Consider the following 25,319-nt stretch of genomic DNA (forward strand, 5'->3'; position numbering starts at 1 on the left):
TAGACAAAACATTCTATTTGGTAGTTTCCAAGGAAACAGGACCCTGCATCCTCATCTCAGCCATATATATATACATATATATATATATATATATATTTTTTTTTTTTCTGGCCACACTGTGCAGCTTGTGGGATCTTAGTTCACTGACTGGGGGTTGAACCCGGGCCATTGGCAGTGAAATTTCAGAGTCCTAACCACTGGACTGTCAGGGAATTCCCATCAGCCCAAGCTTAATGCCAACCTCTTTACTCATAGCTCTGCCTAGCTTTGAGCCTAACAAACTCCACTTTATGTAAATATTACCCAAACTCTACATCTCCCCCAAATCCTATAATATGTCTCTGTCTTTTTGCTTTTTTGTTTGGGGAGATAACCCATACTTTGTCTACTCTTGCTGCATCAAGTTATTAAGCCTAACTTTCAGAGACCAAAATTGTGTCCCGGGAGGTCTTTATCAGATGGGCTTTACCAGTGAAGGGGATGGGGGTGGCGAAGGGCCATTTCTGCAACACAGAGAAGGAAGTGGGGATTAGCCCTTGCTAAGTCCAGGTCTTCAGACTCATTTTTTTCTGTGTAATGTTCCACAAGACATTCAGTTGTTCTGAGACACAGTTGTTTCATTAGCATAATGGGGTCAGTAAATTTGTTCCAGTGAACTTCCGCGGATGTTGTGAGAATGGAAGAGGAGAGAGAAATGAGACATATTTCAACTGTCCTCTTCGCGGGAGGAAAGAAAGGAAGGGTCTCGGGGAAAGGTGAGGCTGCAATGTGGGTGGGAGGAGGGAGAGACAGGATCAACAATCCAGATATTTAGTCCCTTTCCCCTTCCCTCCCTCTGAACCGCCTGCAGTAGAGAGTTTCCAGAATCAGGATTGCCAGATTTAGCAAATAAATATACAGGATTTCCAGTTAGAGTTGAATTTCAGATAAACCATAATTTTTGTAGTATATGGCCCAAATATTGAATGGGACATGGTTATACTAAACAAAATTCACTATTTATCTGAAATTCAAATTTAACTGGGCAGTCCTGTATTTTAGGTGGCGTTCCAACCCAGAAATATACTGGCAGCCTTTTTGGAAAAATGGTCCCGGGCAATTCCTGAGGCCTGGGTTTGTTATTTGTTATTACGTGACCCTGTCACGTGACCATAGTTCCTTGACAGGGATTGGATCTCCCAAAGCTTCCAGCCGTATGTTTGGAGAAGCAGCCTATCAGGTAGCCTGGAGCTCTAGCCAATAGGGGCATTGGGCGGTGACATACTGGACCAATGAGAGCCTTCCTCTGTAGGAATAGTGAAGGGAGAAATAGAAGTGGGTTCAAATCCTGCTTCTGATCCTTAGTGGCTGTGTTTTGGAGGGTCCTCAGCCTCAGATTTTTTTTTTTAATTGGGGTATAGTTATTTTACAATGTTGTGTTAGTTTCTATTGTACAGCAAAGTGAAGTAGAGTTCCCTGTGTCATACAGCAGTTTCTCGTTAGTTATCTATTTTTTTAAATAAATTTATTTGTTTTTATTTTTGGCTGTATTGGGTCTTCATTGCGGTGCGCGGGCTTCTCATTGCGGTGGCCTCTCTCATTGTGGAGCACGGGCTTTAGGCGCGAAGGCCTCAGTAGTTGTGGCGCACGGGCTCAGCCGCTCAGCGGCACACGGGATCCTCCCAGCCCAGGGCTCGAACTCGTGTCCCCTGCATTGGCAGGCGGACTCCCAACCACTGCACCACTAGGGAAGCCCTAGTTACTTTTTTTTTTTTTTTTTTTTTGCGGTACGCGGGCCTCTCACTGTTGTGGCCTCTCCCGTTGCGGAGCACAGGCTCCGGACGCGCAGGCTTCAGCGGCCATGGCTCACAGGCCTAGCCGCTCCGTGGCATGTGGGATCTTCCCAGACCGGGGCACGAACCCGTGTCCCCTGCATCGGCAGGCGACTCTCAACCACTGCGCCACCAGGGAAGCCCTAGTTATCTATTTTTAAGCCTCAGATTTTTATATGAACTTCATAAAGGGAATTAATCGAGGCACCATAGGCAAAGCTTATACTAAGTGCTCAATAAATCTGCCCATTGTTATTATTATTATTATTATTTGGCCGCACCATACGGCTTGCGGAATCTTAGTTCCCCGACCAAGGTTCAGACCCCTGCCCCCTGCAGTGGAAACGCAGAGTCTTAACCACTGGACCACTAGGAAAGTCCTGTTGTCATTATTAGCGTCCATATAATTAACAGCTTTACCCTTCCTTCTTTTCATTTTCCTGTCAGCGCTGCCTTTCCTTCTTCCCATGAAATTAGGCAAGCAGGGAATACGATAACCCCACTTTACAGTTGATGAAACCAAGGCCCGGGATCACATTGTTGAGTTGAGCTCCTGGTGGAGCCTTGGCTATGACCCCTCGAGGCTCCTGAACCAACTCCCTGGCAGCCCAGCTCACACCGAAGCCGTGACAGGAGTTACCAGCCCTCCCGGCGGAACTGGTGCCTGGTACCGCAGGTCATGCAAGACGATGGGCACTTTGCTGGGATCCCCTCCCTGGCCACCAGGGGCCTGAGGCAGCCTAACTGGTGTGTCTGGGGGCTGGAGGTGCCTAATCGCTCACCCAGACACAACCCTCGGGACTCCACCTTTCACAGGCAGAAGCAGAGGTGTCTTCTGTCTCTGAGCCAGATGGCTGTTCCTCTGCCATTGACCTTCTCAGTGACCCGGGCAAGCTTCCTCACCTGCCATATGGGCACCAGAACTATCGCCTTATGGGCATGTATTAATTGAACAAACTTTTTGACAAAACCAGGAGTTGGCGAGAATAGATAGCACCAGAACTCCCACCCATTGCTGCTGGGATTGTAAATTTGTACAATGCTTTGGAAAACTGTTTGGTATCAATGACTAAATCTAGCAATCACTTACCCCATGACCCAGTGATTCCATTCCCGCATACACAGCCAAGAGAAATGAGAGCACTTGTCCACCAAAAAACATGCACAAGAATGTACATCTTTTTTTTTTTTGCCTGCTCCATGAAGCTTGTGGGATCTCAGTTCCCTGGCCAGCGATTGAACCTGGGCCACAGCAGTGAAAACTCCAACTTGTAACCACTAGGCCACCAGGGAACTTCCAAGAATGCACACCATTTAGATAAATGTCACATCATCAGAAGGAAAGCCTTTTGTGCTTCCTGGCACACCACTGAGAAAATGAAAGGACAACCCACAGAATAGGAGAAAATATTTGCATCTAGATATCTGAAAAGGGACTTCTATCTAGACTACGTAAAGAACTCTTACAATTCAAAAAATTTTCAAAACTCAGTAAAAAAAAATAGGCAAACTTGGGGCTTCCCTGGTGGCGCAGTGGTTGAGAGTCCGCCTGCCGATGCAGGGGACACGGGTTCGTGCCCCGGTCCGGGAAGATCCCACATGCCGCGGAGCGGCTGGGCCCGTGAGCCACGGCCGCTGAGCCTGCGTGTCCGGAGCCTGTGCTCTGCAACGGGAGAGGCCACAGCAGTGAGAGGCCCGCGTACCGCAAAAAAAAAAAAAAAAGGGCAAAGTAGCTGAATAGACATTTCTCTAAAGCAGATATACAAATAGTCAATGTGCTCCTAAAAGTTGCTTAATGTCATTAGCCCCCAGGGAAATGCAAATCAAAATCACAGTGAGGTATCACGTCATATCCACTAGGATGGCTAGAATCAAAAAGACAGATAATATCAAGTGTTGTAGAGGAGGTGCAGAAATTGGAACACTTATACATTGCTGATGAGGATGTAAAATGGTGCAGCTGCTTTGGAAAACAGTCTGGAAATTCCTTAAAAGGTTGAACAGAGTTATCATATGACTCACCAATTCCACTCCTGTGTATATGCCCGAGGGAAATAAAATATGTGTCTACACAAAAACCTGTATATGAATGTTCACAGCAGCGTTATTCCAAATTGCCAAAAAGTGGAAACAACCCAAATAGTCATCAACAGATAAATGGATAAACACCATGTGGTCCCTCCATACATGGGAACATCACTCAGCCATGAAAATGGGTGAAGCCCTGACACTCGCTACAGCGTGGATGGACCTTGAGAACATGATGCTCAGTGAGAGAAGCCAGACACAGAAGGACCCACAGGGTGTGATTCCACTGATGGGAAGTGTCCAGAGCATGCAAATCTACAGAGACAGAAAATGGATTCCTGATTGCAGAGGCTGGAGAAGGGGGTGGGGAGCGACGGTAGTGGACACAGATTTTGTTTTTGTTTTTCAGTGATGAAACTATTCTAGAATTAGATGGAGTGGTGGTTGCACAACTTTGTGAATGTACTAAAAACCACTGATTTGTACATTTAAAAGTGTAAATTTCATGGTATATAAATAATATTTGTGGGACTTCCCTGGTGGCACAGTGGTGAAGAATTCACCTGCCAATGCAGGGAACACGGGTTCCATCCCTGTTCCGGGAAAATCCCACATGCCGTGGAGCAACTGAGCCCGTGCGCCGCAACTACTGAGCCTGCTTTCTAGAGCCCACGAGCCATAGCTACTGAGCCTGTGCTCTAGAGCCCACGAGCCACAACTACTGAGCCCATGTGCCACAGCTACTGAAGCCCGTGCGCTCTAGGGCCTGCATGCCACAATAAGAGAAGCCACCGCGATGAGAGGCCTGTGCACCGCAACAGAGAGTAGCCCCCACTCTCACAACTAGAGAAAGCCCACGTGCAGCAACAAAGACCCAACGCAGCCAAGATAATAATAATAATAATATTTGTGAAACAATAAATATATATATATAGGTCTCTGGCCCCTGGTTTCTGGTGGCCAAAGCTCTTAAATCTCTTTTAATTTTCTGGTTGATTGGAGTGTTTTTTGGTGTAATGAGATAGCTCTGGGTGGGCTCCTGGCCGGGACGGGTCACCAGAAAGACCAGGCCATGATTAGAAACTTGGAACTTTCAGCTTCACTGCCACCCTCCAGGGAGGGGAGAAGGGCCAGAGATGGAGTTAATGATGGAGATCATGCCTATATGATGAAACCTCCATAAAAATCTCTAAACTATGGGGCTCAGGGAGATTCTTGGTCGGTGAACATGGGGCGGGGCTTGGAGAGAGAGCATGGAAGCTCTGTGCCCCTTCCCACATACCTTGCCCTATGCATCTTTTCATTTGGAGTCTCATCTGTATCCTTTATCACACCCTTTATAATAAACCAATAAGCAGTAAGGAAACAGTTTCCCTGAGTTCTGTGAGCTGCTCTAACAAATTAATCGAACCCAAGGAGGGGGTCATGGGACCTCCGATCTCTAGCCAGTTGGTCAGAAGCACAGGTGACAACCTGGACTTGAGGTTGGCATCTGTGGGGAGGGGCAGTCTTGTGGGACCGAGCCTTTAACCTGTGGGGTCTGATGCCATCTTCAGGTAGAGCGTGTCAGAATTTAGTTGAATGGTAGGACTCCCAGCTGATGTCACAGAGAATTGCTTGCTCTGGGGGAAATAAAACCATGTATCTGGTGTCAGAAATGTGAGTGGGCAGCAGTGTGCAAGTAAAAGAGAAACACAAGAGGACAGAGGACTCAGGAGGTGATATTAGGAGGTGGGCTATTGGGATGAGGTCATAAAGGTGGAGCCCCTATGAATGGGATGAGTGCCTTGTAAAAGAGACCCCAATGAGCTCCCACACCCCTTCCACCATGTGAGGACACAGCCAGGAGATGGCCACCTAGGAGCCAGGAATCGGGCTCTCACCAGATGCCAAATCTGCCGACACCCTGATCTTAGACTTCCAGCCTCCAGAACTATGAGAAATAAAAGTCTGCTGTGATGTTCTGTGACAGCAGCTCAAACAGACTGAGACAGTGTGTAACGGCCCACCCCTCCATCTTTCTTCCTAATTCTGCACTCGGTGATGTCACAATGGTAGCTTGAAATCAGTGAGAGTATTTACACGGCAGAAATTGGCAAAGGTGACAAATCAATGCCCCCACCACCCCACCTCTGCCAAGGAGCCCGTGGTTAAACACTTGCCAGCTCACCTTGCATGGAACACACTTGGGTCAATTTAAACTTTGGAATCAAGACCAGCTGAGCCAAGTTTAGACCTACTGAAGCCTGGCTGACCATGGGTGACTATGATCTAAGCCACTGAGCTTTGGTGTAGTTTGTTACATGACATTATCACAACACTTGCTGACTGATACACCAGGTGTCCACCATGTTGGACCAAGAGAGCGTCAGAGCAGTGAAGCCAAGTGCAGATGGGAGAGTGTGTTAAGGGTGATGGGTGTGGTCCAAAGGTAGCTGGGAGCACAGGCGAACACGAGACCTCGCTTCAAATCCGGCAACTTAATAATAGCTGTGGGGTTTTGGCTAACTGACCTCAATTCTCTGAGCCTCTGGCTGTCAAGAGCAAATGGATTCCTCAGAAAACTAAAAAGAGAATTACTGTATGATCCAGCAATCCCATTCCTGGGCATGTATCCTGACATCACTATAATTAAAAAGATACATGTACTCCTATGTTCATAGCAACACTATCTACAATAGCCAAAACGTGGAAACAACCTAAATGTCCATGGACAGACGAATGGATAAAGAAGATGTGGTACATATATACAATGAAATACTACTCAGTCATGAAAAAGAACGAAATAATGACACTTGCAGCAACGTGGATGCAACTAGAGACTATCATACTAAGTAAAGTAAGTCAGAAAGAGGAAGACAAATATCATATGATATCACTTATATGTGGAATCTAAAATATGGCTCAAATGAACCTATCTACAATACAGAAACAGACTCACAGACATAGAGAACAGACTTGTGGTTGCCAAGAGGGAAGGGGGTGGGGGAGGGATGAATTAGGAGTTTGGGATTAGCAGATGCAAACCATTACATTTAGAATGGATAAACAACAAGGTCCTACTGTATAGCCCAGGGAACTATATCCAATCTCCTGGGATAAACCATTGTGGAAAGGAATATGAAAAGGAGGATGTATATATATACATATATATATGGATGTATATATATACTCACACACATATATGTGTATAACTGAGTCCCTTTGCTGTACAGCAGAGACTGGCACAACATTGTAAATCAACTATACTTCAATTAAAAAAAAAAAAGAGCAAATGGAGATAACCCCCACCCATTGTCTCGAGGATCAAAATAGAAGAACATGTGTGCAGTATACCATAAGCACTCAATAAATTCTCCCATAAGGTGATGCCTGATCTGGGCCTTGATGACCTTGCCAAACTCACTCTCCTTCACTCCCTTCCTTGCTCACTCTGTTCCAACCACACTCGCCTCCTCTCTGTCCCCACATCATACCAAGAACCACAAGTTCATTCTAACCCTTCACTTTGTCCTGACATCTCTCTGGACCATTTCCCCAAAAACTTCTCTCGGCTATGACTTTGTTTTCCACCTCTGCTCACTGCCAAAGTCAGCACACAATAGACACTCAGTATACTGTTACTGAATGAATGAATAAATGGGTGGGTGGATGGGTGGATGGATGGATGGATGGATGGATTGATGGATAGACAAATTGGTGGGTGGGTGGATAGATGGATGGATGGGTCATTTGGGGATGAGGGAACTGATTCAGGGCTGGAAAAGGGACTGATCATACATGTCCAAACTTCTGTCCAGATCCCCATGCTCAGGGCTCCAGGCCTAGATCATTTCAGAGAAGAGCCATCCCTTCTCTGAGCCTGACTACCGCTGCCCTCTGCTGGCTGTCCTGGAGTTTGCATGCAGCCCACCAGTTCTCAGTAATGTAAAAATAGGCTCTTGTCAAAATCCTGCTTTAGTCTTCATCTTCTTCTTTTTTCTTTTTTTTCCGACATGCGGGGTATTTTTTAGCTGTGGCATAAAAGATCTAGTTCCCTGAACGGGGATCAAACCCAGGCCCCCTGCATTGGGAACACGGAGTCTTAACCACTGGACCACCAGGGAAGTCCCCAGTCTTCATCATCTTAATAAACATTTATTAAGCACCTATCCATACAGCAAACAAAAAGACAAAGATCTATAGATCATAGAATTTGAGTTCAGGGTGGGAGAAGTGGTGGACACTGATTATAAGCCTAGTGGTCAAAAATATGGTGCTAGGGACTTCCCTCATGGCGCAGGGGTTAGGAATCTGCCTGCCAATGCAGGGGACACGGATCTGATCCCTGGTCCGGGAAGATCCTACATGCTGCAGAGCAATTAAGCCAGTGCACCACAGCTACTGAGCCTGCGAGCCACAACTACTGAGCCGGCATGCCACAACTACTGAAGTCCCTGTGCCTAGAGCCGTGCTCCACAACGAGAAGCCACCACAACGAAGAGTAGCCCCCTCTTGCCGCAACTAGAGGGAGCCCATGCACAGCAACAAAGACCCAACAGAGCCAAAAATAAAAAGATAAATAAATAAATTTATTTTTAAAAAATATGGTGTTAGAAGATACTAAAGTTTATGGAGAAAAATTCAGCAGGAAAGGGAGCAGATATCACAAGGTTTCATTTCATTTTTTTTAATTTATTTATTTTTTAAAATATTTATTTATTTATTTGGTTGAGCCGGGTCTTAGCTGCGACAGGTGGACTCCTTAGTTATGGCATATGAACTCTTAGTTGCGGCGTGCATGTGAGATCTAGTTCCCTGACCAGGGATCGAACCCAGGCCCCCTGCATTGGGAGCTCGGAGTCTTAACCACTGCTCCATGAGGGAAGTCTGGGGGGGCTTCATTAAAAAAAAAAATAACAGCTTTCTTGAGGTATAACTGACACAGTAAAAGGCACATATGTACATTACAGAATCTGGTAACCTTTGACATTAGTATACCCCGTGAAACTATCAGCACAGTCAAGGTAGTGAACACCCCACTATCCTCAAAAGTTTCCTCATGCCCTTCTGTGATCCCTCCTTCCTTCCCTCCTCACCCCTTGTCCCCAAGCAACCACTGATCTGCTTTGCGTCACTATAGGTTACCTTGCATTTTCTAGGGCACAGTTTCTCTATTTCATCACGGCTGACATTGGGCCTGCAAAGGTGAATCCGACTTAAGAAGCTGGATTCCGGGAAAGAGATGATCACTCCTACAGCTTCTTAGCCCTCCCCCCAGTCGTGACAACCACAGATGTCCCAGACGTAGCCCAGTGTCCCCTGGGGAGGGGGATCGCCCCCAGGTGAGAGATTCTATATTAATCCTAGTTCAACCCCATGAATCAAGGACTTTTGTTTAGTTTTCGTCTCAAAACAGATGAGAAAACTGAGGCTCCAATACTGAGCTGCCTGAGTCCCCGACAGAGTCATGGGCATAACCACGGTGTGCAGGCCACTCCCCACTCCACCTCACCCCGCCCCCATTCAACCTTTCTCTAAATTTCTGCTCTGCAACACAGCAGTCACTCGCCACCATATCCAGTTTTTTATTGCGGTAAGATACACGTAACACCAAATCGATCATTTCAACCATTTGTAAGCGCACAGCTCGGTGGCATTAAGTACCCTCACATTGTCGGGCAACCGTCCCCGCCATCATCTCCAGAACTTTCTCATCTTCCCAAACTGAAACTCTGTCCCCATGAAACAGTGATTCCCCCTCCCCCTCCCCCAGCCCCCGGCCCCCACCATCTACTTCCTGTCTCTGTGGATCTGACTCCCTAGGGATCTCCTGTGAGTGGGTTCACACTGTATGGGGCCTTTTGTGTCTGGCTTCTCTCACTGAGCATGATGTCCTCAAGGTGCATCCCTGTTGTAGCAGGTGTCAGAATCTCCTTCCTTTTTAAGGCTGAGTAATATTCCACGATAGGGATGGACCACATTGTGTTTATCCATCATCCATCAATGGACACTTGGGTTCATTCTACCTTTGTCCATTGTGAATACACTGCTTGGAACATGGGTGAAACCCTGCTTTCTTTTTTTATACCCGCTTTATGAGATATAATTTACATACTGTACTCTTCACCCTTAAAAAGCATACAGTTAGTAATATTGAAATGTGTGAAGACAACCCAAGAGTTACTTATCGATGGATTCCATTTCCTATGGTCAAATGAACAGTACCGGCCCCGTGAGCTTCTGTAGAATCTTAAAATATCACTTCACCTGATCATTACTAAAACATCCATTGGTCGTTACCAAAATGGCATACAAAGTGACCGAAAATAATTTAACCCCCTTCCACAAGGGCTGCCTGTACAAACCTCACCCTGACGAAGTAGCTAACGTGCACTGGCAGAGTTACAAGTCACAGGCTTATCTCGAAAGCACCGAGGAACTTTGGAATACTCTCCCTGAGCTATATATATATATATATATACTTTTTTTTTTTTTTTTTTTTTTCGGTACGCGGGCCTCTCACTGTTGTGGCCCCTCCCGTTGCGGAGCACAGGCTCCGGACGCACAGGCTCAGCAGCCATGGCTCACGGGCCCAGCCACTCTGCGGCATGTGGGATCTTCCCGGACCGGGGCACGAACCCATGTCCCCTGCATCGGCAGGCGGACTCTCAACCACTGCACCACCAGGGAAGCCCCTGAGCTATATATTTTGAAATTTGTAAAACGACGTGATGTCTGTGATGGTAGGTCTGGGGTTCTCAACTGGCGGCGATGCTGCCTGCAGGGGACACCGGGCCACATCTTTGGTTGTCATCACTTAGTGGGGGCTCCTGGCATCAAACGGGCAGGACTAGGGAGGCCGCTCCACACCCCACGGCGCTCAGGATGGACCCCGACAGAGGGCGACCCGGCCGCAATGTCAGCAGTGCTGGGGGAGACCCTGTTTAATTTAAACCGTCAGAAAACATGATAGGGGCTTCCCTGGTGGCGCAGTGGTTGAGAGTCCGCCTGCCGATGCAGGGGACGCAGGTTCGTGCCCTGGTCCAGGAAGATCCCACATGCCGCGGAGCGGCTGGGCCCGTGAGCCATGGCCACTGAGCCTGCGCGTCCGGAGCCTGTGCTCCGCAACAGGAGAGGCCACAACAGTGAGAGGCCCGCGTACCGACAAAAAACCAAACAAAACATGATACAATATAAAATACCATCAGGACAAAGCCTTGTTAGTTAGTCCAAACACTTTTAGCACACATGGGCCGTCAGGGTAGTTACCCATGAAAACAGGTCTGCAGGAGGGGCTGAGAGGGCTGCCTCTGGATTCCGAGGTCCCAGTTTGAGTCCCAACCAATTGTCCCACGTCCAGATCCATGTCGTTTGCCGGAAGAAAGGTACCGGTCATGCCTGTCTCTTTGCGTTGCTGTGGGAAACCCGCCTTCATTCAGACTGGGAGTGCTCTCACCCCACGTCACCTGGTCCCCAGCTCCCTGGTGTTCCCCCGCCCCAGTTATGGGTTAGCTGCACTCCCTCCAAAAGATACGTTCAAGTCCTAACCCCAAACCCATTTGGGAAGGGGGTCTGCTATATGGTGAATGTTTGTGTTTCCTCGCCTCCAGATTCATATGTTGAATCCTAACGCCCTCTACTTGTGATGATATGAGGAGGTGGGGCCTTCAGGAGGACGCTAGGTCAGGAGGGCAGAGCCCTCGTGAATGGGATCCGTGCCCTTATGAAAGGGACCCCAGAGAACACCCTTGCCCCTTACGCCACGTGAGGACACAGCGAAGAGGAGGTGTCAGCTTTGAACCGGGACACAAAATCTGCCGGTGTCTTGATCTTGGGCTTCCAGCCTCCAGAACTGTGAGAAGTACACTTCTGCTTATAAGCCACTCCGTCTGAGGAATTCTCTTTTTTTGTTTGTTTAATTTATTTTATTATTTCTTTATATTTTGGCTGTGTCGGCTCTTAGTTGCAGCATGCATGCGGGATGTAGTTCCCCCACCAGGGCTTGAACTCGAGCTCCCTGCATTGGCAGCGCAGAGTCTTACCCACTGGACCACCAGAGAAGTCCCGGGAATTCTGTTGCAGCAGCTCGAATGGACCAAGGTAGAGTCATTGTAGATGTAATTAGTTAAATGAGGTCATACTGGAATGTTGGGGGCCCTAATCCAGTATGACTGTGTCCTTATCAGAAGAGTGAGATTTAGAAACAGAATATCCATGCGAAGACGGAGACAGATGGGGGTGATGTGTCCAGAATCCAAAGGACACCTGGAGCCCCAGAAGCTGGAGGGGGCAGGAAGGACCCTCCCCTGGAGCCTCTGGAGGGAGCTAGGCCCTGCCACACCTGGGTTCAGACTCTGGCCTCCTGAACGTTCGAGAACAAATGATTGTTGACTGAAGCCCGCCAGTATGCAGTCACCTGTTACAGCAGCTGCAGGAAACTCAAACACCCTGAATATTCACACACGCACCCCCATTTGGTGAGGCAGAGAAACCCAGCTCCCCTCCTCTGGGGGGACCTCAGCCTTCAAAGGGGCATCCTAAGGGGTCCTAAGACCTGCAGCCAGGTGTTTGCAGCTGGAAAGCGTGGGCCACTTTGGGACCCCTGAGAAGAAAGGGAAGTGGATTTCTTCAATGAGTCTCCACCAGTAAAAATCCTGAACACATAACCTCACTGCCCTCCCCACCCCCGGAGACACCCGGAGGCCAGACGCACCTGCCCACCTTCGGGGCCGAGACGGAAGGCTTCCTGCCCCCTCCCACCTCGCTCAGAAACAGCTCTTACTCTCTGCCTTATGACGCAGGCAAAACCTGAACATTAGAAACGTACCCAAGTTCAAAGAGGACAGTTTTTAAAACACCCGCCTGCTCCCATCCAAAAACAGATGCTGTTTAATATTCAAGGGTTCTCTCCTCAGATGTTTTTGTAACCTTGTGTTTCAATATTATTTACATATTTATTTTTACAAGACTGGCATCATTAGTGAAAGTCTGAACATCTTGTTTTGGAACCTACATTTTTTCTTTTCCTCTTAAGAGTATATTACGGTTTGGCAGTTCCTCAAAAAGCTAAACATAGAATCACCATATGACAGCAATTCCACTCCTACGTATACACCCAAAGGAGGAGAAAGTGGGGACTGGAATTGATATTTCTACACGCACGTCCATGGCAGCATGTTTCACAAAAGCGAAAAGGTGCGAATGAGTCAAATGTTCTTTGACAGATTCATGAGTGGATAAACACATGTGTCCCTCCACACATGCGAGCATCACTCAGCCATGAAGAGGAGAGAAGCCCTGACCCTCGCTCCAACGTGGACGGACCCTGAGAACACGATGCTCAGTGAGAGAAGCCAGACGCAGAAGGACGCACAGTGTGTGATTCCATTGATGGGAAACGTCCAGAACAGGCAGATCCACAGACATAGAGAGTGGCTTCGTTTTTAACTTCTTATTTTGAAATAATTTTAGGCTCGCAGAAGAAATTTACCATTGTACCCATTGGTGGGATCACGTCCAGGCTGGGGTATTGAGCTGCTGGTGTGATTCCTTCCAGGGCCACAGTGAAGTCCAAGAGGGTAGGGTGCCCGGGCCACTCTGGGAAGCAGCACCCCGTGTGGGCCCCAGAAGGCCACCGGGCAAGAGGAAGAAATACCCCTGGATTGTGGGTGTGGGGTGCCTTTTTTTTTTATTGTGGTAAAATACACATAACAAATTCACCATCTGAACCATCTTTAAGCGCACAGCTCAGTGACGTTGAGCACATTCACACTGTCGGGCAACCATCCCACCATCACCTCTAGAACTTTCTCATCTTCCCAAACTGAAGCTCTGTCCCCATGAAACCCTGACTCCCCAGCTCCTCCCTCAGCCCCTGGCCCCCACCATCTACTTCCTGTCTCTGTGAATGTGACTCCTCTGGGGATCCCCTGTGAGTGGAATCAGACAGTATTTGTCCTTCTGTGTCTGGTTCTCTCACCGAGCATCATGTCCTTGAGGTTCATCCATGATGTAGCAGGTGTCCTTCCTTTCTAAGGTTGCGTAATATTCCAGCCTGTGGATGGACCACATCGTGTTTATCCATCATCTGTCAAATGGACATTTGGGGTGTTTGCACCTTTTTGACTGGTGTGACTCAAGCTGTTCTGAACACGGGTGTGCAAATATCTCTTCAAGACCCTGCTGGGTCTTCAAGGGTGGTCCAGTGGTTAAGACTCCATGCTTCTACTGCAGGGGGCATGGGTTCGATTCCTGGTTGAGGAACTAAGATCACACATGCTGCAGTATGGACAAAAAAAAAAAGACCCTGCTTTCAGTTCTTTTGGGGATGCACGCAGGAGTGGAATTGCTGGGTCATATGGTGATTCTATGTTTAACCTTTCGAGGACCCTCCAGACTTTTACACAGCAGCTGCACCATTTTATATCCTTCGGAGCAGCCGTGCACAAGGGTTCCAATTTCTCCACATCCTTGCCAACACTTGTCATTTTCCATCTTTTTGATAATAGCCACCTTACTGGGTGTGAGGTGGCGTCTCACTGTGGCGAGCCCCTCGTGCTTTAAGCCAGTGAGCTGGGGGCTTTTGTTCCTGCAGCAGACCCCAGTACCCAGCCTTCCTGACTAACAGAAACACAGCAGAAAAAAATCTCACCACGTGGAAACTCTCCAACCCCACAAGTGACCATTAACATGCACATTAAGGCAAAAAGAGTTCCAAAACATTTTTTTTATGATAATACTTCCTTTTGGTGAAGCCATGGCAAAACAGGCCTTCACCTCTGCTGCCTGTGGGAAAGTAAATTCTTGTAACATTTCTAGAAGCTCTTAGGTAATAGCTATTTCTTTGACCTAGAGATTTCACTTCTAGGAATTGATCCTAAGAAAGTTATCTAGAATGCCACAAATATGTATACACCAAGAGAGTCAACACAGCCTTTGTGTAATGACCACAAAAGCAGAAACTCCAAAGTACACAGCAAGGACCTACTGTACAGCATAGGGAACTCTACTCAGTACCTTGTAATTACCTATAATGGAAAAGAATCTGAAAAAGAATATAAATACATATGTATAACTGAATCACTTTGCTATATACTTGAAACTAACACAACATTATAAATTAATTATACTTCAAAAAATATATACATGAACAACATAAAAAGTAGCCCAGAGTTTGAGATAAGCCTGCTCCTTTCTCCCGTCACCCCCTCTAGTCCTTGGTCATGGTGTTTTTACGGGGCTGTCAAAACGCCAGGAGCATGTTAGGGTGTCCTGTACTTTATCACTCGGCAACAGACGTGTGTGCGGATTTGTGGCCAAATCCGGCCATTTGAGGCTGTTGTCCTTTGGCCCGGTTCTCACTGTAGGAAAAGTGGTCGTTTTTTGTTTACTTCCCTCTTCTGGCTGCCTCCGGCCTCTTGACTTTCTGTTTGGAGAATAAGGTTAGGAGAGAGGGCCAGGCTTGAAAAGGATGCTGAAGGCGGTGAAAGGACTTTAGCCCCTTTTATGTTTACTTTTTAGCAATTGATGACGAAAATTTTCAAACGGACAGAAAGGTCGAGGGAACTCTACAGTGAAGGCCCACATTGCCGCCGCCTAGATTCTACAAGTCATCTTTTGCTGTGCTCGCTTTGTCCTGTCTTTGTTTACCCACCTTACTTTTAAAATTTCATTTCAAAGTCTACTGCAGGCATCAAACCCCTTTAGCGGGCGCACCGTTTACTGGGGATCCATAAATGTTTGTGTCTTTAATAGGGACTTTCCTGGCACTCCAGTGGTTAGGGTTCCACGCTTCCACTGCAGGGGGCGTGGGTTCAGTCTCTGGTGGGGAACTAAGACCCCATAAGCTGCGTGGCCAAAAAAAAAAAAAAAATCATTTGACAAATGTTTGTGTCTTTAATGTGTCTTTAATGTTTGGATGAAATTCACTCGAGGGAAATGTACACGTCCCAACTGCACTGTAAGGTGGGTTTTGTCAAATGTGCCGAATGTCACCAACGGCCCATGAAGATGCTGAATGTTGCCCTCACTCCGTGTATGAGCTCCCTGGGGCGGCTGTAACAAATCATCATCAGTGTAGTGACTTAAACAACACAGATTTATCCACTCACAGTCCTGGAGGTTGGAAGTCCAACTCGGGCCTCATGGGGCTAAATCCAGACGTGGGCCGGGCTGGTCCTTCCGGAGCCTCCAGGGCAGCAGCGGTTCCCGCCTTTTCCAGCTTCTAGAGGCGCTGCATCCCTGGCTCCCGGCCCCTCCTGCATCCTCACAGCCAGCAGTGCAGCATCTCCAGTCTCTGTCTCAGCCTCTGACCCTCTCGCCTCCCCGTTATGGGGACCTTGTGATGATGCTGGGCCCTCCCAGGGAATCCAGGGTCACCCCCATCTCAGGGGCCTTAACTTAACCCCATCTGCAAAGTCCCTTTGCCAGGTGAGGTGGCACATTCACAGTTCCCAGGACTAGGATGGGGAGGTGTTTGGGGGCTGTTACTCAGCCGACTACACTCCATGAATCTTTCTAAAAATCAGAGTGAGATCCGTGGCATCCTCCCGCCTCGCCATACTGATTTTAGCAGGACACCGGGCATGGGCCCTCCATCCTTGACGTGCCTGTCCCATGTCTTCTGTTATCCCTTTCCAGCAGCTCAGCTCTCACCTCCTCCAGGAAGCCCTCCCTGATGTCCCCCTCTCCCTCCCTGCAGTCTGGGGCCCTCGCCTCTCACAGACTCCCTGCTCCCAGTGAGGCACCGCCCCTCTGTCTGATTTCTTTCTTTTTTTTTTTTTTGGCCTTTTATTTTTTATTTATATATTTATTTTTTATTGAAGTATAGCTGATTTACAATGTAGTGTCAATTTCTGCTTACAGCAAAGCAATTCAGTTACACATATATACATTCTTTTTCATATTCTTTTCCATTAAGGTTTATCACAGGATATTGAATATAGTTCCCTGTGCTATACAGTAGGACCTTGTTGTTCACCCATTCTCTATATAATAGTTTACATCTGCTAATCCCAAACTCCCAATCCTTCCCTACCACATCACCCCTGTCACCTCATCTGATTTCTCTCTCCGTCCCCAGCAAGCCCAGCCAGGGTGGCTGCCTTGGGCACCCATGCCCACCCTGAGCCTTCCCCACTGTGTTCTGCTCAGTGTGTAGGTTCCCCCTTCCCAGCATGTGCAGGTGCCCCCAGATCAGTGGGAGAAAGTAGGAGAAGGTGACACTGAGGGGGGAGACTGGATGATGTCTGGGGACTTCTGTGGTTGTTACACTGGGAGGGGGCTCCTGGCATCGAGGGGGTGGGGGCCAGGGAGGCTGTTCCACACCCCACGGCACCCGGGATGGCCCCGAATGTGGAGAGTGGGCATTCATTTCTGCCTCGAGAACCCAACCCTAGGACTTCCCTGGCAGTCCAGTGGTTAAGACTCTGCGCTTCCAAAGCAGGCGGCACGGGTTCGATCCTGCACGCCACGTGGCATGGCAAAAAAAAAAACAAACACAAAAAAACCCCACAAAAACAACCAACCCTGACTGCAGGCTCACAACCGAGATCTGACAGCGAACAAGGTTTTTGGTGCCAGATGAAACCTGGAAGGAGAGTTTGGTCTTGTTCAGAGTTTACAATCTTAGTGGCAGGTGCTTTGGTGCCCCCAACATGCACACACAGGGATAGAGCAGAGGAACATGGTCCCCATCGTGTGTCATCCTGTACCAGGTCACTCTCACCTCCCCAACAGCAGGCAGAGGGAGCTGTCCCTAGAACCGGAGCCCACCCTCCCCACGAGGAAGACGTGACACTGCTCCCCATATCCCCGCCCAGAGCTGGGGGCCCTCCAACACCTAGAGACCCCACGGTGACTTTTCCAGACACGTCTCACCCCGACCTCATGGGCACCCATTTTCTTCTCCACCCATTTTTTTCCTCCAGCTGCTGCAGTTTGTTTTTTTACCAAGAGGTTACATACTTTTCCCCTTTCCACCCACAGTGATTCCAAATTAAAGTGTGCTTTGGCCAGCAAGGGCGCACGGCCTGCTGATGAAGAAGGAACCTCCCACCCCAAGTCCTGGGTCTGGAGTTTCCTGCTGGCTCTCGTGGACTGCAGAGACCTGGACGTGGCCTAAATGTCATCCCCCAGAGACCGGCCTGGCATGCGAGGCATTCTTGGAGACATCTCCCTGGACCAGGGTCTGCGTGGCTGCTTGAGCCCACTGTGCTGACAGTCACCTGGGAGCCCTGTCACTCCCTGGCCTCAGTCATGGGGGGTAAACATGGCTCGACCCGGTGACCAGTGGCCAGCCATGGGCTGTTCCAGATCCTGGACTCTTAGCCCAGAATTGCCCGTCTGTAACACACCGGAGAGTTACCATGAGGCAAAGACCCAGATTTCGAAACCCATAGGCTCTTCCAGCCTCAAGAAAACAGAGCCTAAATAATGGTACACCAGGGACTTCCCTGGTGGTCCAGTGGTTAAGACTCTGCGCTTCCACTGCAGGGGGTGCAGTTTCCATCCCTGGTTGGGGAACTAAGACCCCACATGCCATGCGGTGTGGCCAAAAAGTTAAAAAAAAAAAAGCATACTAGCCCCACAAATAGTGAAGACACTTAAGTGGCACCCTAAGTGGGTCGGTGGGAGTGAGCCCTGGCAGTAAAAGAAACATTGAAAACAATTAGAAAGTTAACCACAAATTCATCTGCTTTTGGTTTTCACCATGAGCGGCAATTCTAAGCAATGTCATTCATTAACTATTCTTTCTCTGGGAAATTTCTTTGGTTGGCCTAACATTTGCAATTATTACAGTCTCTGTTGAGTTTTAATAATGTACATACGGAAGCTGTAAATTAGATGTTTGTATTACTTATAAATGCTGTATACGTAAACAATAAATTCTGCATTCCACGTGGAAGGGTATTTGGAGACACACAGGGACTTCGCCACATGTTCGGAGAGTAAATTTCTATCAGTTTTGTAATAATTCAAGGTCCTTTTGCAGAAAGTTTGTGCCTCTAACCCCAGTGGACACAGTAGCTTGGAAATAAAAATGAGATAAAAAGGACAGGCAAGGATTGTAAAGACAAAGAAACAAGTAGGAGTTACTTCATTCCATGTAACTCTTCAGAGACTCTGTGCTTAAAACGTAAAAACATGAAACAAAGTGTGACCTGCGAGAACAATATTTTGCTTGGGGCAAATTTTAGTTCACACGTGAAATATCTTTGTGAGTTTATCTCCAAGGAAAAGCATTTTTGCTTAAGTCCAAATGTGATGCGAAATATTTTACTGAATTTGAATAATATCTTTGACATCGAAAGTAAACTGCAAATTGTTTTAACACGTGAAAGACCGAATCCAGAAAAACCATTATTAGGATCGATCATTATGAGGTTATTACTGAAAATAGTTGTGTTCTATGGGGCGGTGTGGGAGCTTGGACCCTTCTCTCCAAATACCCGGGACCTTTGTCGCCCAGAGCCGCCCAGGATAGGAAGTCCTTTAGAGGGAGGGGACCTTGGGGAGGGCGACAGGGATCACCGCGGAGACGTAGCCACCGCGAGTCCCCCAAAAGCGGGCACAGCGACACGCCTCGGCCCCCAGGCCCGGCTGCGGGGAGGGGCGGGGCGGAGCGGAGCGCGGCGAGGCGCGGCGCGGCCCGCGGCGCGCGTTCCCGACGCCACGCCGGCCCCGCCCCCTCCCGCGCGCCCGCAGAGCTACGACGGGGAGCCGGAGGGGGCGGGACCCGACGCGTCCTGCTCAGTCCGAGGCGCGGCCCCACCCCATGTCCCTCGCCGTCTGCCAATCAGACGCCGAGAGGGGCGGGCGCGCCTCGGCTTCCTGATGGCCCCACTCCCTCGTGCGGCCGCGTTCCCGCGGCGTGGGGGGGCGTGGCCTGGGCGCTGTGCGTATAAAGGCGGGCGGAGGCGGAGGCGCCATTTTGCGAACGGCGAGCAGCGGTGGGGGCGCGGAGAGGCGCAGCGGAGGTTTTCCTGGTTTCGGACCCCAGCGGCCGGATGGTGAAATCCTCCCTGCAGCGGATCCTGAACAGCCACTGCTTCGCCAGAGAGAAGGAGGGGGATAAACCCAGCGCCACCGTCCACGCCACCCGCACCATGCCGCTCCTTAGCCTGCACAGCCGCGGAGGCCGCAGCAGCGAGAGGTGAGCGCCCCGCCCCCGCCCGAAGCTTCCAGAAGCGCCGCCGCGCAGGCCCGCAGGGGCCTGGCCGCGGGGCGCCACGGAAGTCCCGGGAGCGCGAGGTCCGCCCCTTTGTCGAGGCAACAGTCGCGCCGGGGGCGGGTTCTCGGCGGGGTGGGGGCGGGGCGGGTGGGGGCAAAGGGGGTCTCTGATTGGATTGAGGGGCCCGCAGGCTACTTGGTCGGATTGGGGGAGGGACACGAGGATTTCCGGTTGGATTGGGGGTCGCCAGGGAACCTGGTTGGGTTTGGGGGGCACAGGAGTCCACAGTCCGGTCTGGGGGTGCGAGGTTCCGGGATCGGGTTTGGGGGGCGGTCGGGCCGGCGGGTCGCGGGAATCTGCGCTTTGCGGGCGCGGAGGTTGTGAGCGCTCAGCGGAGCGGCCCTTCCCCCTATCCCGCACCCCGACGTGGCCCCGGGACGCGGCCGCCCTCGCGGTCACTTTTCAGCCCCGAGGATGCGCGGAGCCGGGCCGCGCCACGTAGACGGCGCCCGGGGCCCTTCTCGGCGTGGCTGCCGGCCCGCCTCTCCCCCATAGGACGGCTGGGTCGAGGGTGGCCGGGGCCGGGGGTCCAGGTGAGCCGCGCTCGCCACGGATCGTGAGGTCTTAGATCACGGCCCCGGGGGTGCTCTCGCGCGGGCCCTGAGCCAAGATGCCGCCGCCCGCGGGTCGGGCGCCCCGGATGGGAGCCGAGCAAAATGGAGGCGACCGCGGGGCCTGTTGACACTGCGCAGCAAATGGCTGCTGGCGCTGCCGGCTGCGCGATTGTGAAAACCTCCCCCGGGGCCGAGGGCCGCTCTGCCGAGATGACGCAAGCGGAGGCCTCGGGGTGCGCGCGGGAGGGCGTCTGCGCGGGCCCGTCTCTCTGCGCCTGCGGGGACACCGAACGGGTCCCGCGCCTCCCGGCGGGTGCCGACAACGAAAGAGCCGCAGCAGGGGCTGCTTCAGTGGAAGGACGGTTTTGCTGGACTCCTAAGAAAAAGCTGTTAGAGGTTCAGGTCTGCTGGAGACTGCAAAGTGGAAAAGGGGAAGCTGAAGCGCTGGACTTAGAAGTGGGAAGTAGAACCTGGCGCAGGGCTGGATAGGGCGACACTTAGTGCTGGGCAGAAGAGGCACTCGGGACCGGTTGGACCTTTAATCGGCGTCACCACCCGAGGAGGTGGATTTGAGTGGCCTCTTGTTCCTGTGGCTGCTGACCCGACGGAGGCAGATGTTGATTCTGCACCCGGTGTAAACATTGCGCTTGAGAGAGGGAGGCGCGTTGCAGGGAGCTGGGCTCTGGTAGGCCTTGGTCTTCTGCTGGCCTTGCTGTGCTCGGGGCCCTGTCAGCGGAGGCGGGGCGTCTCCCCCAGTGCTGCTCACCAGCACCTTTTCTCCAGTTCCAGGGCGTCCATCAACTGCTGTAGTAACCTGGGCCCAGGGCCTCGGTGGTGCTCCTGATGTCCCTCACCCACCCCTGAAGATCCCAGGTGGGCGAGGGAATAGTCAGAGGGATCACAGTCTTTCAGCTAATTTATTTTACTCTGTAAGTATTCTTCTTCCTCGGACTTCTGGGTACCTGAGGTGGCGGAGGGGGAGAGTAGCCAGACCCACGAAATGTTTTATGCACCTGTTGTGTGCCAGGAACTCTCCACGTGGTTTTCCTGAATCCAAGATGGAAGGAACAAAGGTGCGCACTGCAGCGCAGGCTTTGTCTGAGCCTGTAGTAGCTGTTGGCGCCTCAGCTTGGGGTCCTGCTCTGGCCTTGGGCGGAACCACCGTTCCTCAGAGGCCCGGGAGGCCCCGCACCCCAACAGCGCTGCAGGGTCATATGGGTGCTTTTCTGGGTTTTCCAAACTGTCAGAGTAGCAAGGGGGAAGATCCCCAGGCTGTGAAGGCTGGCGTCCAAGGTTGGGTTTGGTCTTCTTCCACAGGATAATCGGCTGAATGTAACAGAGGAACTAACGTCTAATAACAAGACGAGAATTTTTAACGTCCAGTCCAGGCTCACGGATGCCAAACACATTAACTGGAGAGCGGTGCTGAGCAACAGCTGCCTCTACGTTGAGATCCCAGGCGGCGCTCTGCCCGAGGGGAGCAAGGACAGGTGAGGGCGGGCCTGTGTGTGCCTGGGGGGCAGAGCAAGGCAAACTGTGTTTGCACCTCAAAGTTGGACTCCAGAGGAGGGAAGCCTGAGTCAGGAGCCAGGCAGTGGTTATTGTTTCCGGAGTGAGGGTTCCCCTTTTAAGCAGTGGATCAGCAGTATCACCCAGGGGACTCCAGGGGCCATCTATGGTTGTCACATTGTGGGTGTTGCTCCTGGTGTCACGTGGGTGGGGCCAGGGACACCCCACAGTGCCCAGGACAGTCCCCCAGAATGACCTGGCTCCAATGTCAGCAGTGGCAAGGCTGACCCTGGATTAGACCCGGGAGAGGCTGGTGCTCCCAGTATGCAGATGAGGCCACAGACAGAAGTGGGAGAGCTGGGCTAGGGCCCCTGTGGGGCGGCAGGGGCGCGGGCCCTGACGCTGGAACCTCAGCTTCGCAGTTCTCCTCGAGTTTGCTGAGGAGCAGCTCCGCGCTGACCACGTCTTCGTTTGCCTCCATAAGAACCGCGATGACCGAGGTGGGTGATCTCCACGCGGGGGAGAGGAAATGGGAGAGGCTGCCCACTGCCCTGGAGGCCAGGCCTAGGGTGGGGTCCATGCTGTCCGGGGGCCGCACCACACCCTGTGAGCAGCCCCCTTGCCCTAGACTCGGGCCTTCTGTCTCAGGCGGTCCCTGGGCCGGCAGGGCTCTGGGCCCTGCAGGTGGACGGGGTGGTTCTGACCTGATGGCGTCTCCTCCGCAGCCGCCTTGCTCCGTACCTTCAGCTTTCTGGGCTTTGAGATTGTGAGACCGGGGCATCCCCTTGTCCCCAAGAGACCCGACGCTTGCTTCATGGCCTACACGTTTGAGAGGGAGTCCTCTGGTGAGGAGGAGTAACGTGATGCCCCTGAGGCCCCTGGGGCTCGATTGCAGACCGCTCCGTGTGCACTTGCTGCCGTGCTTCGGGCGGGTGGTGTGATCAACTGCGCGCTGACCTGCGTCAGCCTGCTCACCTGCTGGGTTTGTCCGCATGTCGTAATTGTGCAAATAAATGCTCACTCCAAATTAGCCGTGCATTTCTTGAAGTTTAATATTGTGTTTGTGATACTGAAGTATTTGCTTTAATTCTAAATAAAAATTTATATTTTACTTTTTTATTGCTGGTTTAAGATGATTCCGGTTATCCTTGTACCTTGAGAAGGAGTTTCTTATTTGAAGTCTTTTGGAAACAGTCTTAGGTCTCTTAACTTGGAAAGATAGGTATTAATCTACCCTTCTATTGCTCTCAAAAATCCAAATAAAACGATTGCCCTTCCAAGACCTGTGTTGGCTCAGTGGTGTTGACAGGGGCGCTGTCCGAAATGGAGGGCAGGTGGAGGGGTGGCCAGGGGCCAAGGGGAGAGGGGCCTCAGGGTTGCCTGGGGTTCAGGGAGCTGTGCGAGCGTCCTGAGCTGAGTGACCCACGTACACACACTTCCTTCTTTCTACAGAGGGGTGGGGAAGCCAAGGGCCCGGTCTCACCTCTGGCCACAGCCAGCCTTGGCCTCCTGTGGGCAGCCCGGCCCTGGGGCTCCACCCCGGCTGCTCCATACCTCGCCTTCCCGCCACCTCCTGCCCCACCCCACACCTTAGGCCGTCACTCGCCTTCCCCAGTGCCATTCCCTGCGGTGGCTGAGGCCTGAGGCTGGCTGGAGTGGCCTGGTTCCAGTCTGAAGCTGTTTACTGGGTCCTGGGAAGTGGCGTGGCGTGGGGCGGGGCAGGGGCTGCCCGGGACTTTTCCAGCTTGGGGGTGGGGTGGTGTTTAGCCGTGGGCACCCCGCCCTTTAGCCTTTGTACAGTGTCGTGCTGGGGCAGGAGCGCTGCTGGTGGGTGTCCTGGCCGGGGCAGAGGTGGGGAGGTCTGAGAGCCAGAAGGCAAAGACACTGCAGTGGCGGGGGGGCTGGGGTGAGGTGGGGGGTGGAAGGCGGAAGAGCTGCGGGGCTGCAGCGCCACCTGCTGGCTGCATCTGCGAGCGTGGCCCGGCGATTGACAAACAGGCGGCCAAGCGGGTATCTTTTACTGAGGAGGATGGAGTTTAGGGGATTCAAGTATATTTGGGGGTTGGGTGGGCTATTCAGCTACCTGAGTGATAATGGGGTTGGCTTTCAAAGGTTTGGGGAGACAGCTGGACACACTCCAGTCCACGTCAGCAGGGCAAGGGCCGAGAAAGGGGTTTGGAGTAGGGGTGTTGGAGGAGGTACAGGAGTCTGAAGCAGAGGTAGAGGGGAGAGTGTCTGCAGTGGAGGGAACAATGGGCAAGGCCTGGAGGCCAGAAAGCACCTCCGCAGATGGCGATGTGGCAGGAGGGGCTGGCCAGAGAGCATGTAGAGCCTTTAGAAGAGCCCGATTGTACTGTGAAGGTACTAGGGAGCCATGGGAGAGGTCTGAGCAGGAGAGGGCCCTGGTCATACCTGGGGGTCAGAAAGTTCCCCCCAGGATCGCCATGGTAGGGTTGGGGTGAGTGAAGGGGCATGACTGGAGACCCCAGGCTATGGCAGTGGGACCCCTCAGGGCTCCTATGTACATTTTTCAGAGGTATAAACCGAGACCTCATTCTCTTCCTCAGGTCCCCTGATGTGTACCACTTTGTTTATTCCATCAATTAAACGCCTAGCGTGTGTTCAGCCTGGCCCCTGCCCTCAGGGAACTCACAGCCTGATAGGTGAGGTGAACAGGTGACAGGTAAAGAGATGAATAAATACTTCCAGGTGGTGACAAGTGCTCGGGGAGGGCAGGGCGCGGAGCTAGAGAGGGCCCAGGAGGGGCAACTTTATTTGCTTAGAAAAGGTGAGTGAGATTTGGACAGTCTGGCAGAGGGAACAGGCCATGCAAAGACTTGGTGGCTGGACGGAATTTAGTGCCACAGAGGAACAACAAGGAGGCCACGGTGGGTGGAGGGAGTAGGGGGTGCAGGGCATGGGCACGTTTGGGCAGGTGAGCCCAGACCCCACTGGGGTGGGCTGGCTGTCTCAGGTTCCAGGGAGCCTCCCTCCTCCTGGAGGCCCCAAGCAGTTCTTGACAAGGTCGTTCACAGCACAAGGGGGTGTTCCAGGGCCAGGAATGCCTCTGATGCCACCATTCGGAGGAGTGTCCACACTGTCATGGAGACAGTGGCCATCAGACCCCAGCATTAGAAGGGCATCCTGGCTTCTGCTGGAAGGCGGTGGGAGCGGTTCTACCCACTGGGAGAGACATTAGCTGTC

At 51.3% G+C, this 25,319-nt stretch overlaps 1 protein-coding gene across 1 annotated transcript; it reads left to right on the top strand.

The window, feature by feature from the left end:
• Positions 1-19,741: 19,741 nt before the first annotated feature.
• OAZ1 (ornithine decarboxylase antizyme 1) lies at positions 19,742-23,395 on the top strand. Its single transcript, XM_030845710.3, is given in 6 exon segments — positions 19,742-19,974; positions 21,390-21,447; positions 21,449-21,535; positions 21,924-22,096; positions 22,530-22,615; positions 22,841-23,395. Coding segments are annotated over 6 exon segments (684 nt in total). The 5' UTR covers positions 19,742-19,828; the 3' UTR covers positions 22,975-23,395.
• Positions 23,396-25,319: the final 1,924 nt, after the last annotated feature.

This window comes from Globicephala melas, chromosome 3 (assembly GCF_963455315.2).
Source record: "Globicephala melas chromosome 3, mGloMel1.2, whole genome shotgun sequence".
Classification (NCBI taxonomy): Eukaryota; Metazoa; Chordata; class Mammalia; order Artiodactyla; family Delphinidae; genus Globicephala; species Globicephala melas.